This window comes from Eriocheir sinensis, chromosome 59 (assembly GCF_024679095.1).
Source record: "Eriocheir sinensis breed Jianghai 21 chromosome 59, ASM2467909v1, whole genome shotgun sequence".
Classification (NCBI taxonomy): Eukaryota; Metazoa; Arthropoda; class Malacostraca; order Decapoda; family Varunidae; genus Eriocheir; species Eriocheir sinensis.
The window spans coordinates 187,501-200,000 of record NC_066567.1 but is presented as its reverse complement, the minus strand read 5'-3'; the positions used below and the strand labels follow the sequence as shown (position 1 = coordinate 200,000).

Here is a 12,500-nt window from a genome sequence, read left to right as displayed (position 1 = left end):
TGTTGTTTATGTTGTTGATGTTGTTGATTTTCTTTTTCGTCTTCTTCATCTGTTTTGTCTTTCTTCAGCTGCCTCTTCTTCTTCTTCTTCTTCTTCTTCTTCTTCTTCGTCTTCTTTTTCTTCTTCTTCTTCTTCTTCTTCTTCTTCTTCTTCTTCTTCTTCTTCTTCTTCTTCTTCTTCTTCTTCTTCTTCTTCTTCTTCTTCTTCTTCTTCTTCTTCTTCTTCTTCTTCGTCTTCTTTTTCTTCTTCTTCTTCTTCTTTTTCCGCAGTAACCTTTTCTCCTTACTCCAGTGTTTCTTGTTTACTCTTCCTCCTCCTTCCCCTCCTCCTCCTCCTTCCCCTCCTCCTCCTCCTTCCCCTCCTCCTCCTCCTCCTCCTCCTCCTCTTCCGGGAAAAAAAACCTCCTCCAAGGATAGTGATCAGAGAGAGAGAGAGAGAGAGAGAGAGAGAGGGAAAAATGGAGAGATGGAGAGGAGGGAGAGATAAGGGAAAAAATGGAGGCAATTAGTACCTGCCTTGTCACTCTCTCTCTCTCTCTCTCTCTCTCTCTCTCTCTCTCTCTCTCTCTCTCTCTCTCTCTCTCTCTCTCTCTCTCTCTCTCTCTCTTATTATTTATTTATTCTGTTTATAGTTTTAGTCTTAATGTTAGTAGTAGTAGTAGTAGTAGTAATAGTCGTAGTAGATAGATAGATAGATAGATAGATAAATGGATAGAGAGGGAGAGAGGTCAAGTAGTAGTGGTAGTAGTAGTGGAGGAGGAAAGGAGGAGGAGGAGAAAGAGGAGGAAACAGTAGGAAAATTATTACGAGGAGGAGAACGAATAAGAGGAGGAGGAGGAGGAGGAGGAGGAGAAGAAGGTATTAGTGGTGGTTCCATTATATAGGTAGTAATAGTAGTAGTAGTAGTAGTAGTAGTAGTAGTAGTAGTAGTAGTAGTAGTAGTAGTAGTAGTAGTAATAGTCGTAGATAGATAGAGAGATAGATGGATGGATGGATGGATAGAGAGGGAGTGAGGTCTGGTAATAGTAGTAGTAGTAGTAGTAGTAGTAGTAGCAGCAGTAGTAGTAGTAATAGTCGTAGACAGATAGATAGATAGAGGTAGATAGACGGATGGATAGAGAGGGAGAGAGGTCTTTTAGTAGTAGTAGTAGTAGTAGTAGTAATAGTAGTAGCAGCAGTAGTAGTAGTAATAGTCGTAGACAGATAGATAGATAGATAGAGAGGGAGAGAGGTCTTTAGTAGTAGTAGTAGTAGTAGTAGTAGTAGAAGTAACATCTCTGTGGTCTGCGCATGCACGTATTTACCATCAAACTATTTTTCTTATCCTCAATGTGACCTCTCGTATTTACATGAACACCCCCCTAACCCTCACCCCCCACCCCTCTGTGTGCCCCCTCCGTCCTGCTGTGAGGGGGGAGGAGAAACAGGAGAATAAGCAGTAGGAGGAGTTTTATTATTATTATTGTTACTATTATTATTATTATTATTATTATTATTACTATTATTATTATTATTATTATTATTATTACTTTTTTATTATTATTGTTTTTAGTAGTAGTAATAGTAGTAGTAATAGTAGTAGTAGTAGTAGTAGTAGTAGTAGTAGTAGTAGTAATAGTAGTAGCATCATCCCTTCCCCCAGGATATGCCCCAGGCTGGCCGCCCCTAACCCCCTCCCTCTCGCCCCAGCAGTTCGCGGGGTTTTCCAGGGCGTGAGTTAGCATTGGCGCGGCGGGGAGGTGAGGCGGCGGCGGGTATATAAGGGCGTGCCATGGCGGGGGCGTGTCACTGTCAGCTGAGTTCCGTGGCTGCCGCAACGATGGTGGTGCTGGTGTTCGCCGCGGCCGTGGCCACCCTCACGTCCCTCATCACTGCCCAGGAGACACCCACGCCAGGTGAGCGGGAGGCAGGTCTCTAGGGCACTGGTTCTTGACCTCGGGTGCTGGACTCACCTCGTAGCAGGGTTGGAAAAATCATTATTTTTTTCTAAAAAAAAAAAAATCGATTATTTGATTTAATTAGGATTATTTTATTTAAATCGATTTTTTTATTTAAATGATTTTTTTTTGCATTAATCCTTATTTGTTTGCACTGGTTACTTGTTTGAGTCTTATGAGGCCACTCTCTTGTATTAAACTTGGACAATGTTAAATGTAACCATAGTTTAATATACATTATCAAAGATGAGTTTTTTTTACATAAAAAGCATAAGTAGGACTAATAGTTTATTTTTTTTTATGCCTTTGAATGTTTTCTCTTGTAAGAGATGGCAACGACTCACTTGTGCCTTACTTGCTACAGGACCACTACAGGACAAATTGACTTGCTACTTTTCCTCTACAACTGCTTCACTTGCTTATATATATATATATATATATATATATATATATATATATATATATATATATATATATATATATATATATATATATATATATATATATATATATATATATATATATATATATATATATATATATATATATATATATATATATATATATATATATATATATATATATATATATATATATATATATATAATTTAAATCATTTGATATTTTACTCTTGATATAACACTTAAATCATTTGAAATACAATATATTTAATTTTGATTTAAATCATGATTTTTTTTTACTCTGATTTAAATCGATTTAAATCATTTGATTTAAATCAAAACAACCCTGCCGCAAGATCTTTCGTGGTTACTCTGAAAATCTTGCTCACAGGAGGCGTAGTCTGGCTGCTTAGGATTCTCTCTTTCTCCTGCCTCTCTCTGCTCTCTCCTCTCTGTGTTCTGGGTTACTAGAGCAGTCTCTCTCGGGCACCGTTTCTTGGCCGAGGATGCTGGGGCGCCCTTGTAAGACGCGTCTACTTCTGATCATTTGTAGGTTGTGTTTCCTGACCTCTGATGCTGCGTCTGTGTCTGTCTCCTTATGGTGCTGGGGCGCCCTTGTAAGACACGTCTAGCTCCTGAGCCTAAGGATCCTAAGGACCTTAGGCTCTTGCTTCTTCGCCTTTCTGAACTGGTTTCCCCGCACACACTCGCTGGGCCACTTTTTCTTGACCTGTGGGGGGGAAATGACTGACACGGCCTCCCCCCCTCTCTCTCTCCTTCCCTCCCTTCCCCTTCCCCACTCTCTCTCTCCTTCCCTCCCTTCCCCTTCCCCACTCTCTCCTTCCCTCCCTTCCCCTTCCCCACTCTCTCTCTCCTTCCCTCCCTTCCCCTTCCCCCCTCTCTCTCTCCTTCCCTCCCTTCCCCTTCCCCACTCTCTCTCTCCTTCCCTCCCTTCCCCTTCCCCACTCTCTCTCTCCTTCCCTCCCTTCCCCATCCCCACACTCTCTCCTTCCCTCCTTCCCTTCCCCACTCTCTCTCCTTCCTCCCTTCCCCTTCCCCACTCTCTCTCCTTCCCTCCTTCCCCTTCCCCACTCTCTCTCCTTCCCTCCCTTCCCCTTCCCCACTCTCTCTCCTTCCCTCCCTTCCCCTTCCCCACACTCTCTCCTTCCCTCCTTCCCCTTCCCCACTCTCTCTCCTTCCCTCCCTTCCCTTCCCCACTCTCTCTCTCCTTCCCTCCTGCCCCTTCCCCACTCTCTCTCTCCTTCCCTCCCTTCCCCTTCCCCACTCTCTCTCTCCTTCCCTCCCTTCCCCTTCCCCACTCTCTCTCTCCTTCCCTCCTTCCCTTCCCCACTCTCTCTCTCCTTCCCTCCCTTCCCCTTCCCCACTCTCTCTCCTTCCCTCCCTTCCCCTTCCCCACTCTCTCTCCTTCCCTCCCTTCCCCTTCCCCACTCTCTCTCTCCTTCCCTCCCTTCCCCTTCCCCACTCTCTCTCTCCTTCCCTCCCTTCCCCTTCCCCCCTCTCTCTCTCCTTCCCTCCCTTCCCCTTCCCCACTCTCTCTCTCCTTCCCTCCCTTCCCCTTCCCCACTCTCTCTCCTTCCTCCTTCCCCTTCCCCACTCTCTCTCCTTCCCTCCTTCCCCTTCCTCTCTCTCTCTCCTTCCTCCCTTCCCCTTCCCTCTCTCTCCTTCCCTCCCTTCCCCTTCCCCACTCTCTCTCCTTCCCTCCCTTCCCTTCCCCACTCTCTCTCCTTCCTCCTTCCCCTTCCCACTCTCTCTCTCCTTCCCTCCTTCCCCTTCCCCACTCTCTCTCCTTCCTTCCCTTCCCCACTCTCTCTCTCTCCTTCCCTCCTTCCCCTTCCCCACTCTCTCTCTCCTTCCCTCCTTCCCCTTCCCCACTCTCTCCTTCCTCCCTTCCCTTCCCCACTCTCTCTCTCCTTCCCTCCCTTCCCCTTCCCCACTCTCTCTCTCCTTCCCTCCCTTCCCCTTCCCCACTCTCTCTCTCCTTCCCTCCCTTCCCCTTCCCCACTCTCTCTCCTTCCCTCCCTTCCCTTCCCCACTCTCTCTCTTCCCTCCCTTCCCCTTCCCCACTCTCTCCTTCCCTCCCTTCCCTTCCCCACTCTCTCTCTCCTCCTTCCCTTCCCCACTCTCTCTCTCCTTCCCTCCCTTCCCCTTCCCCACTCTCTCTCTCCTTCCCTCCCTTCCCCTTCCCCACTCTCTCTCTTCTCGTTCCCCGTCTTACGCATTACTTTTCCCTCCCTCACTCTCGACCTCCCTCCATGCACATGTTTTTCCTTCCTCTCTCTTCTCATTCCCAGAATTACTTTTCCCTCCCTCCCTCCCAGTCCCTCCCTCTTTTCTCTTCTTCCTTTCTCTTTCTCTCTCCTCCCTACACCTGCACCCATTGATGTCTCTCACTCTCTCGCGCGCTGCCTCGACTTCCCTGCCCGCACCATCTCAACGACTACAACTAATGCTAATTTTACCATCGCTAACCGCATGATAATCCTCGCCAAAACATTCTTAATAGCAATAATTAGAACAGATCTGTGCCTTCTTATAATGACGGTAATGATAATGATGACTGTACGGTGACTGCGACCTTCATAACAGTAGTATTGAGGATAACTTTGTGAGTTAGGAAGGGAACCAAAATGTCACTTGTGTTTTCCTGATTCGATGACTGGCAACTCTTTGAAGGTCACTAACTGTATTGGTAAGGAAAGGTCAGGGGTCAGCATAGGCCTAGGGAAGAGTAGGAGGCTATTTATATATTACTACTGTTATCATGCTTATCGGTTTCCTTCTTTTTCTTTTCTTCTTCCTTCTCCTCTTCCTTCCTCGCTTCTCCTCCTTCCTTCTCCTCCTCCTCCTCCTCCTCCTCTCTTTCATGTACATTATTCTTCTCTTTTTTTAATTTCCTTTTATCTATATCCTCCTCCTCCTCTTCCTTCCTTCCTTCCTTAATTCCTTTTTTCCTTCCTTAATCCCTTCCTTCCTTCCTTCCTTTCTTCCTACCTTCCTTCCTTCCTTCCTTAATTCCTTTTTTCCTTCCTTCCTTCCTTAATTCCTTTTTTCCTTCCTTCCTTCCTTCCTTCCTACTACTACTACTACTACTACTACTACTACTACTACTACTACTACTACTACAACCACTAACGTTTTTCATCACCAGGACGAAACTGCTATCGGAAATGCGTGGAAGGCGACTCCAGAGTGTGCCATTTCGATTTCGATGTCCAACCTTACCAAACGATGTCCAGGTAAGCCAGGAGACAGTTACTAAGTTTATTGACAAAGGTGGCACGTGAACTTGACGTTATAAAGACTAAAACAAAGAATTAACACACCACACACGCACACAGACACGCACGCAGATACAGAGAGAGAGAGAGAGAGAGAGAGAGAGAGAGAGAGAGAGAGATATCATTGTAGCTTGGTGTTAGTGTGTGTTGTGTTGTTCCCCAGGGCGTGCTACGGGTGCCCCTTCAACGTGACAGACTGCTCGCGGCCTCACTGCATAGGAGCGGACGGAGTGACTCGCCGGGTGCTGGTCGTCAACAAACAAATGCCCGGACCGCCCATACAGGTACCCACCACTACTACTACTACTACTACTACTACTTCTACTACCACTACTACTTCTGCTACTCATAATATCTTTGAAGCACATATAGTCTCAGGTCGTGTTTTGCCAGTTTTAGCGCCAACAGACATATCAGCTGAGGGTTCTTCTGTGAGATTTCCACCACATTGCCGCTTACTTTTCAATGCCCTCGAGATGTATATATATAGTGTGCTATGGGCGGGGCGTGACTTAGGGAGTGGCGGCAAATCTACGGACCTATCCAGCCGCGTTTGAATCACTCGGCCATCCATTCCCTTTCCTTCCCCTCTTTTCCCGTCCCTTCCCTTTCCCTTCCCTTCACTTCCCGTCCCTTCCCATCCTAACCTTCCCATCCCTTCCACCCATCAGGTCTGCCAAGGTGACACAGTGGTCGTGAATGTCAAAAACTCCCTCAGCAGTGAAGGTCTGACAATTCACTGGCACGGGCTGACCATGGAGGGCCGCGGCAGCTCCTCCTCCGGCACCCCTCACATGGATGGCACTCCGGGGGTGACGCAGTGCCCGATACCTGCCGGGTCCACCTTCAAGTATAAGTTTGTGGCATCAGATGTTGGCACCCACTTCTACCATGCCCATACTGGTGAGGGAGATGTTGTTGTTGTTGTTGCTGTTGTTGTTATGTTTATTATATTTCTTCTTCTTTTTCTACTCCTTTTTCTTCCCTTTCCTTCCCTTCCCTTCCATCCCTCCCATCCCTTCCTTCTCCTCCCTTCCCTCCCATCCCTTCCTTCTCCTCCCTTCCCTTCCCTTCCCTTCCTTTTCCTCCCTTCCCTCCCCTTCCCTCCCCTCCCTTCCTTCTCCTTCCTTCCCTTCCCTTCCCTTCCTCCTTTCCATCCCTCCCCTTCTCTTCCCACCACCATCTTCATCATCATCATCCTCATCATCCGTTCTTCCAGGCTTCCATCGAGGGGACGGCGTGTTCGGTTCACTAATAGTCCGCCAACCACCCGCCAAGGACCCAAATTACGACACATTTGACTACGACCTTCCCGAACATGTGATGCTGGTGAGCCTGTGTGTTGTGATGTGCTGTGTGTTCAGGTGTTTCTGTGTTATGTTCTTCCTCCTCCTCCTCCTCCTTGTCTCTCTTAGTTGTCTCCATCTTCAAGTATAAGTTTGTGAAGTTGGGCTGGGTTGTGTTGTGCTGGGCTGGGCTGGGTTGTGCTAGGCTGGACTGGGTTATGCTGTGCTGGGCTGGGTTGTGGTAGGGTGGGCTGGGTTATGCTGTGCTGGGCTGGGTTGTGCTAGGCTGGACTGGGTTGTGCTGTGCTGGGCTGTGTTATGCTATGCTGTGCTGGGTTATGCTGTGCTGTGTTGTAATGTGCTGTGTTGAGGAGTTGCTGTGTTGTGTTCTCTCATTATTCCTGTATTCTCTTCCCTTCCCTTCCCTTTCCTTCCCTTCCCTACCTTTCCTTTCCTTCCTGTCCTAACCTTCCCTTCCCTCTCCTTCCATTCCTTCTTCCTTTTCCTTCCCATCCCTTCCCTTCCCTTCCCTTCCTCTCCCTTCCCTTCCTGTCAACCTACCCTTCCCATCCCTCTCCTTCTCCTCTCCCTTCCTGTCAACTTACCTTTCCCTTCCCTTCCCTTCCTTTCCTTTCCTCTCCCTTCCCTTCCTGTCAACCTACCCTTCCCATCCCTCTCCTCTTTCCCTTCCCATCCCTTCCCTTCCTCTCCCTCCCTTTCCTTCCTGTCAACCTTCCTTTCCCTTCCCTTCCCTTCCCTTCCTGTCCCTTTCTTTCCTTCCTGTTCTAACCTACCCTACCCATCCCTCTCCCTCTCCTTACCTTCCCTTTCCATCCCATCCCTTCCGTTCCCTCCCCTTAAAAATATAGAATGACTGAGGAGGAGTTGGTAGAGCATTTCAAGAGGTTATCCATGCAATCAGCAGTGGAGACAGGGACCGGGTGTAATCCTTCCCAATCCTCCCTTCCACAGTTCCACGATTGGCTCCACATCCCCACTGAGGACAAGTTTCTCTTCCGCCATCACAGTGGAGGCGATGATTTCCCAGAGTCCATGCTGGTGAACGGACTCGGACCACACCAGGTACATAGAGAGAGAGAGAGATTGGAAGATTGAGTTATTATGATTAGTAAGACAGAGAGAGAGAATTAGAGATAGATAATTGGATAGATAGATAGTTAGATAGATTGATTAAGAGAGAGAGAGAGAGAGAGAGAGAGAGAGAGAGAGAGAGAGATTAACTTCACTTTCCCTCTCCTGCAGTTCGCCATGCCTGGTTCTGCCCCTGCCCTGATGCCCTATGCCAAGTTCAAGGTTGCTCCAGGTAAACCTCCACTCTGTATAAACTCAAACATTATCAAAAGTAAAGAATTATGACACTTTTTAGATATATATTAGCTTATTGTGGAGTCCTGAGCAGTTACCATTCAATATTCTTAAGGTTAATTCCAATATTCCTATGCCTATGTACAGCCTAACAGAGTTTTCTATGATTTAGGTTCACAGGAGCTGCCTTACATAGACCTACTTGCCTTTTGCAGACTCCTAATGTTCTTATTAATTCCCATATTTCTTAACCTGTCTGCTGTGATTGGCACGGATTTTGCCTTCACTGGTAGCCTGGTAACATACACTCTTAGGTCTTTCTCTGCCTCTGTGGTGGATAGTGGAGTGTTTCCCATGTGGTATTGGTGTGCTGGATATCCCTTCACTGGTAGCCTGGTAACATACACTCCCAGGTCTTTCTCTGCCTCTGTGATGGATAGTGGAGTGTTTCCCATGTGGTATCGGTATGCTGGATGTCCCTTCACTAGTAGCCTGGTAACATACACTTCCAGATCTTTCTCTGCCTCTGTGATGGATAGTGGAGTGTATCCCATGTGGTATTGGCATGCTGGATATCCCTTCACTGGTAGCCTGGTAACATACACTCCCAGGTCTTTCTCTGCCTCTGTGGTGGATAGTGGAGTGTTTCCCATGTGGTATTGGCATGCTGGATATCCCTTCACTGGTAGCCTGGTAACATACACTCCCAGGTCTTTCTCTGCCTCTGTGGTGGATGGTGGAGTGTTTCCCATGTGGTATTGGCATGCTGGATATCCCCTCCCAAGCTGCAGGACTTAACATTTTTCCTCATTGAATTGTAGCAGCCACTTCTTGCTCCATTCCTGTAGCTTGGTGAGGTCTGCTTGTAGGAAATCCACAGTCAAGGGGTCAACACATGTATATCTATATTTCCAGGCAACAGTTACCGTCTGCGGCTCATCAACACAGCTATCCTGAACTGCCCCATCACTGTGACTGTCGCGGACCATCTGCTGACCGTGATAGCGTCAGATGGCAAGCCTCTGGTGCCGGTCAATACCTCGTCGTTGGTGGTTTACCCGGGTGAGTCTTCCGAGAGCCTTGGGGCATGTCTGTCTGTGCTTACCTCTTGTCTCGTAAATTATCTTGTGTTGTTTTCCTTGTTTTCTGTTGTTTCTTCTTTATTTCTGTGTCTTTTCCTTCTCTTTTTTCTCATCTCTCTTTCCTCTTTTCTTCTTTCCTTCTTTCCCTTCTTCCTTTCCTTTCCTTCCCTTCTTCCTTTCCTCTCATATATATCTCCATGCACACTTATTTCTCTGTCTCTTTTTCTTTCTCCCTTCCATCCTTCTTTCCTCTTCCAAAGCCATTCACACACTCACATTTCCCTCTATACATTTCTTCATAGCTTTCTTTCCTCCTCCTCTTTCTCTGTTTCCTCTATCTTCCCTTTCCTCCTATACACCCACACCCTCATTGACCCTCGCACCTCCTCAGGCGAGCGCTGGGATGTGGTTCTTCAAGCTGACCTCGAGAAGTCCGGGTTCTTCTGGATCAGCTTCGTGGGTCTCGTCGACTGCATGGAGACTCAGGCCCACCAGTATGCCCTGCTTGAGTATGAAGACCTAGCAGGACCTCAGCAGACCAGGGGGAGTGCCAGGTGGAGGGGCAGTAGGCAGGGACAACTCCAGCAGCCTCAGAAACCAGCTGGCGCCGTCTCACCCCTGCACACGGAAGTTGAGGTGAGTTGGCCGCCTGGTTCTTTCCTCAGCCTGCAGTGTTGCCAGGTGGTCGTGCTCAGGCTTTCATACTTGCTGATTTCCAACCCCCAAACTGTCTCCTTCACCCCTTTAACTGGTTTTATATAGATTTATCGTTAAAATGGTTAATAATTAGTGTTTCTCGGCAATAGTTACGAGTCAGAAACTGGTAGAAACGATCCTCAGAGTACGATAATCTGGCAGCGTTGTCCTCAGGGCTTGTTTTTCATGGCCTGTGCACTGTGATGTTACAAGCAGGGAAGGTTGTGCTGCGGGATGTAGCCGGTGACTTGTAGAAGTGGCTCACGGGAGGCTTGTATGGAACGGGATCTGATGTCAAGGGAACGGCTAAGGAAGGGAGGCCTCGTTATGCTACTGGAATTGATGTCAAGGGAGGAGAGGAAGGAAAGAAGGGAGAAGAAGGAAGGAATATGTATGGTGGAAGAAAGGGAGAAAGGGAGACCTGGTAATACTGTTGGAATCGATGTCAAGGGAGCGGCCTAGGAAGGGAGATCTGGTAATACTGTTGGAATTGATGTCAAGGGAGTGGCCTAGGAAGGGAGACCTGGTAACACTGCTGGAACTGATGGAGAGAGACCTGGTAACACTGTTGGAATCAATGTCAAGGGAATGGCCGAGGAAAGGACGTCTGGCAACACTGCTGGAACTAATGTCAAGGGAATATCCAGGTTGGGACGTCTGGTAACACTGCTGGAACTAATGTTGAGGTAATATCCAGGTTGGGACGTCTGGTAACACTGCTGGAACTAATGTTAAGGGAATATCCAGGTTGGGACGTCTGGTAACACTGCTGGAACTAATGTTAAGGGAATATCCAGGTTGGGACGTCTGGTAACACTGCTGGAACTAATGTTAAGGGAATATCCAGGTTGGGACGTCTGGTAACACTGGTCTTGTCTCATCCCTCACAGCAAATCAACACCGTCAACAGCGCCTGCTCGCCCACCAAGCAGTGCGTGGCGGACATGCGTTCCCCCGACCCCATGCCAGCGGAAGCCAGGACCCCCTCGGCCAACATCACCCTCTACTTGGCCTTTGAGATGCGGAGGACACACAACCCGCACTTCTACTCACGTTCATACTACAATTTTGACCTGAGTAAGTCCCTCCCTGTCCCTCCCTTCTTCCTTGATCTCCCTACCTTCTCTTCCTCCCTTCCTTTCTTCCCTTCCCTACAACATTGACCTCTGAGGCATCTGATATCCACTACTGTTCCCTTCCCTTCCCTTCCTAACCTTCTCCCTCCCTTTCCCTTCTCTTCCCTTTCCTTTCCAGCCTTTCCCTTCTCTCTTCTTCCCTCTCCTTTCCTTTACCATGTTCCTGCCACTAGTAATAACAGTGTTCTAATGTTATAATGGTCTGATAGTTTTAATTCCCTTCCACCATACATTTTCCTCCTTCCTTCCTTCCTTCTCCTCCCTTCTTTCCTTCCTCTCCTCCCTTGACATCAATCCCAGTAGCATTACGAGGTCTCCCTTCCTTAGCCGTTCCCTTGACATCAGTTCCCGTTCCCTACAAGCTTTCCATGAACTACTTTTACGAGTGTTTGCATGTCCAGGGAAAGCAGCAAGAAGGTTTTGAAATCCCTATTAATATCAATGTTTCTCCTTGCAGTGAGTGATGAGCAGCGGATCCCGACGCCTCAGATCAACAACCTCAGCTTCGTGCACCCCGCCACACCGCTCCTGCTGGGGGGAGGCGCCGGGGAGACTGCGTGCACCGCCGAGTCGCCCCCACTTGGCCGCAGCTGCCACGAGGACTACTGTGAGTGCCTCCACCTCTACCGCATCCCCCTTGGTGCCACCGTCGACCTGGTGCTTATAGACGAAGGTGAGTGTCTGTTTTTCCTGTGCCTTGTGCTGTTCATCTTTCTAGTGCAAGAGTGAACCAGTAACATCACTCTCTCATTTCATTCCCTGATAGACGAAGGTATTCTTACCCTGGTAGACAAAAGTACAGTGCTGTCCATCTTTCTACTGCAAGAGTGAACCAGTATCATCACTCTCTCACCTCTCTATCATCGCTCTTGTGTCTCTTTCCCTGGTAGACAAAAGTACAGTGCTGTCCATCTTTCTAGTGCAAGAGTGAACCAGCATCCTCACTCTCTCATCTCATTCACACTTCTCACTCTGAACCACTGCCCTGAAAACACGACCTACCCACCAGCCTCCACTAAACCGCACCTTCTCTTCCACCACAGGCCAGTATGGAGATGAGAACCACCCCATCCACCTCCACGGACAGTACTTCTGGGTTCTTGCACAGGGCAGGCCCAACGACGTTCCTGATGCTGCCATAACCCGCGATGAGGTGAGTCTGGGGTCAGTTCTTGCGTATATATCTAGTCTTTGGAGGACCTGAGAATGGGGGACTTACACTTGTGGGTACTTAACGGGTATACTTGTAGTTACTTAAAGGGTAAGTAGTTGAATGGGTTGATGTTGGTTGATGATTTATGGGTGTTTTAATCTATGGTTGACCCTCTGTTTAGTGTG

At 48.0% G+C, this 12,500-nt stretch overlaps 1 protein-coding gene across 3 annotated transcripts in view; it reads left to right on the top strand.

The window, feature by feature from the left end:
• The window catches only part of LOC126985218 (uncharacterized), a 16,911-nt gene that overhangs the window by 2,570 nt on the left and 1,841 nt on the right, over positions 1-12,500 (top strand). For 2 of the 3 annotated variants that reach the window (XM_050839826.1, XM_050839825.1), the window contains exons 2-13: positions 1,692-1,894; positions 5,507-5,594; positions 5,800-5,920; positions 6,308-6,539; positions 6,856-6,965; positions 7,895-8,005; positions 8,186-8,246; positions 9,164-9,310; positions 9,722-9,966; positions 10,917-11,103; positions 11,620-11,835; positions 12,206-12,315. In XM_050839826.1, the coding sequence (XP_050695783.1) occupies positions 1,771-1,894; positions 5,507-5,594; positions 5,800-5,920; positions 6,308-6,539; positions 6,856-6,965; positions 7,895-8,005; positions 8,186-8,246; positions 9,164-9,310; positions 9,722-9,966; positions 10,917-11,103; positions 11,620-11,835; positions 12,206-12,315 (1,752 nt within the window). In that variant the 5' untranslated portion in view covers positions 1,692-1,770. Of the gene's footprint in view, positions 1-1,688; positions 1,895-5,506; positions 5,595-5,799; positions 5,921-6,307; positions 6,540-6,855; positions 6,966-7,894; positions 8,006-8,185; positions 8,247-9,163; positions 9,311-9,721; positions 9,967-10,916; positions 11,104-11,619; positions 11,836-12,205; positions 12,316-12,500 lie in introns of all 3 variants that reach the window. The other variant, XM_050839827.1, reaches the window with a different exon arrangement.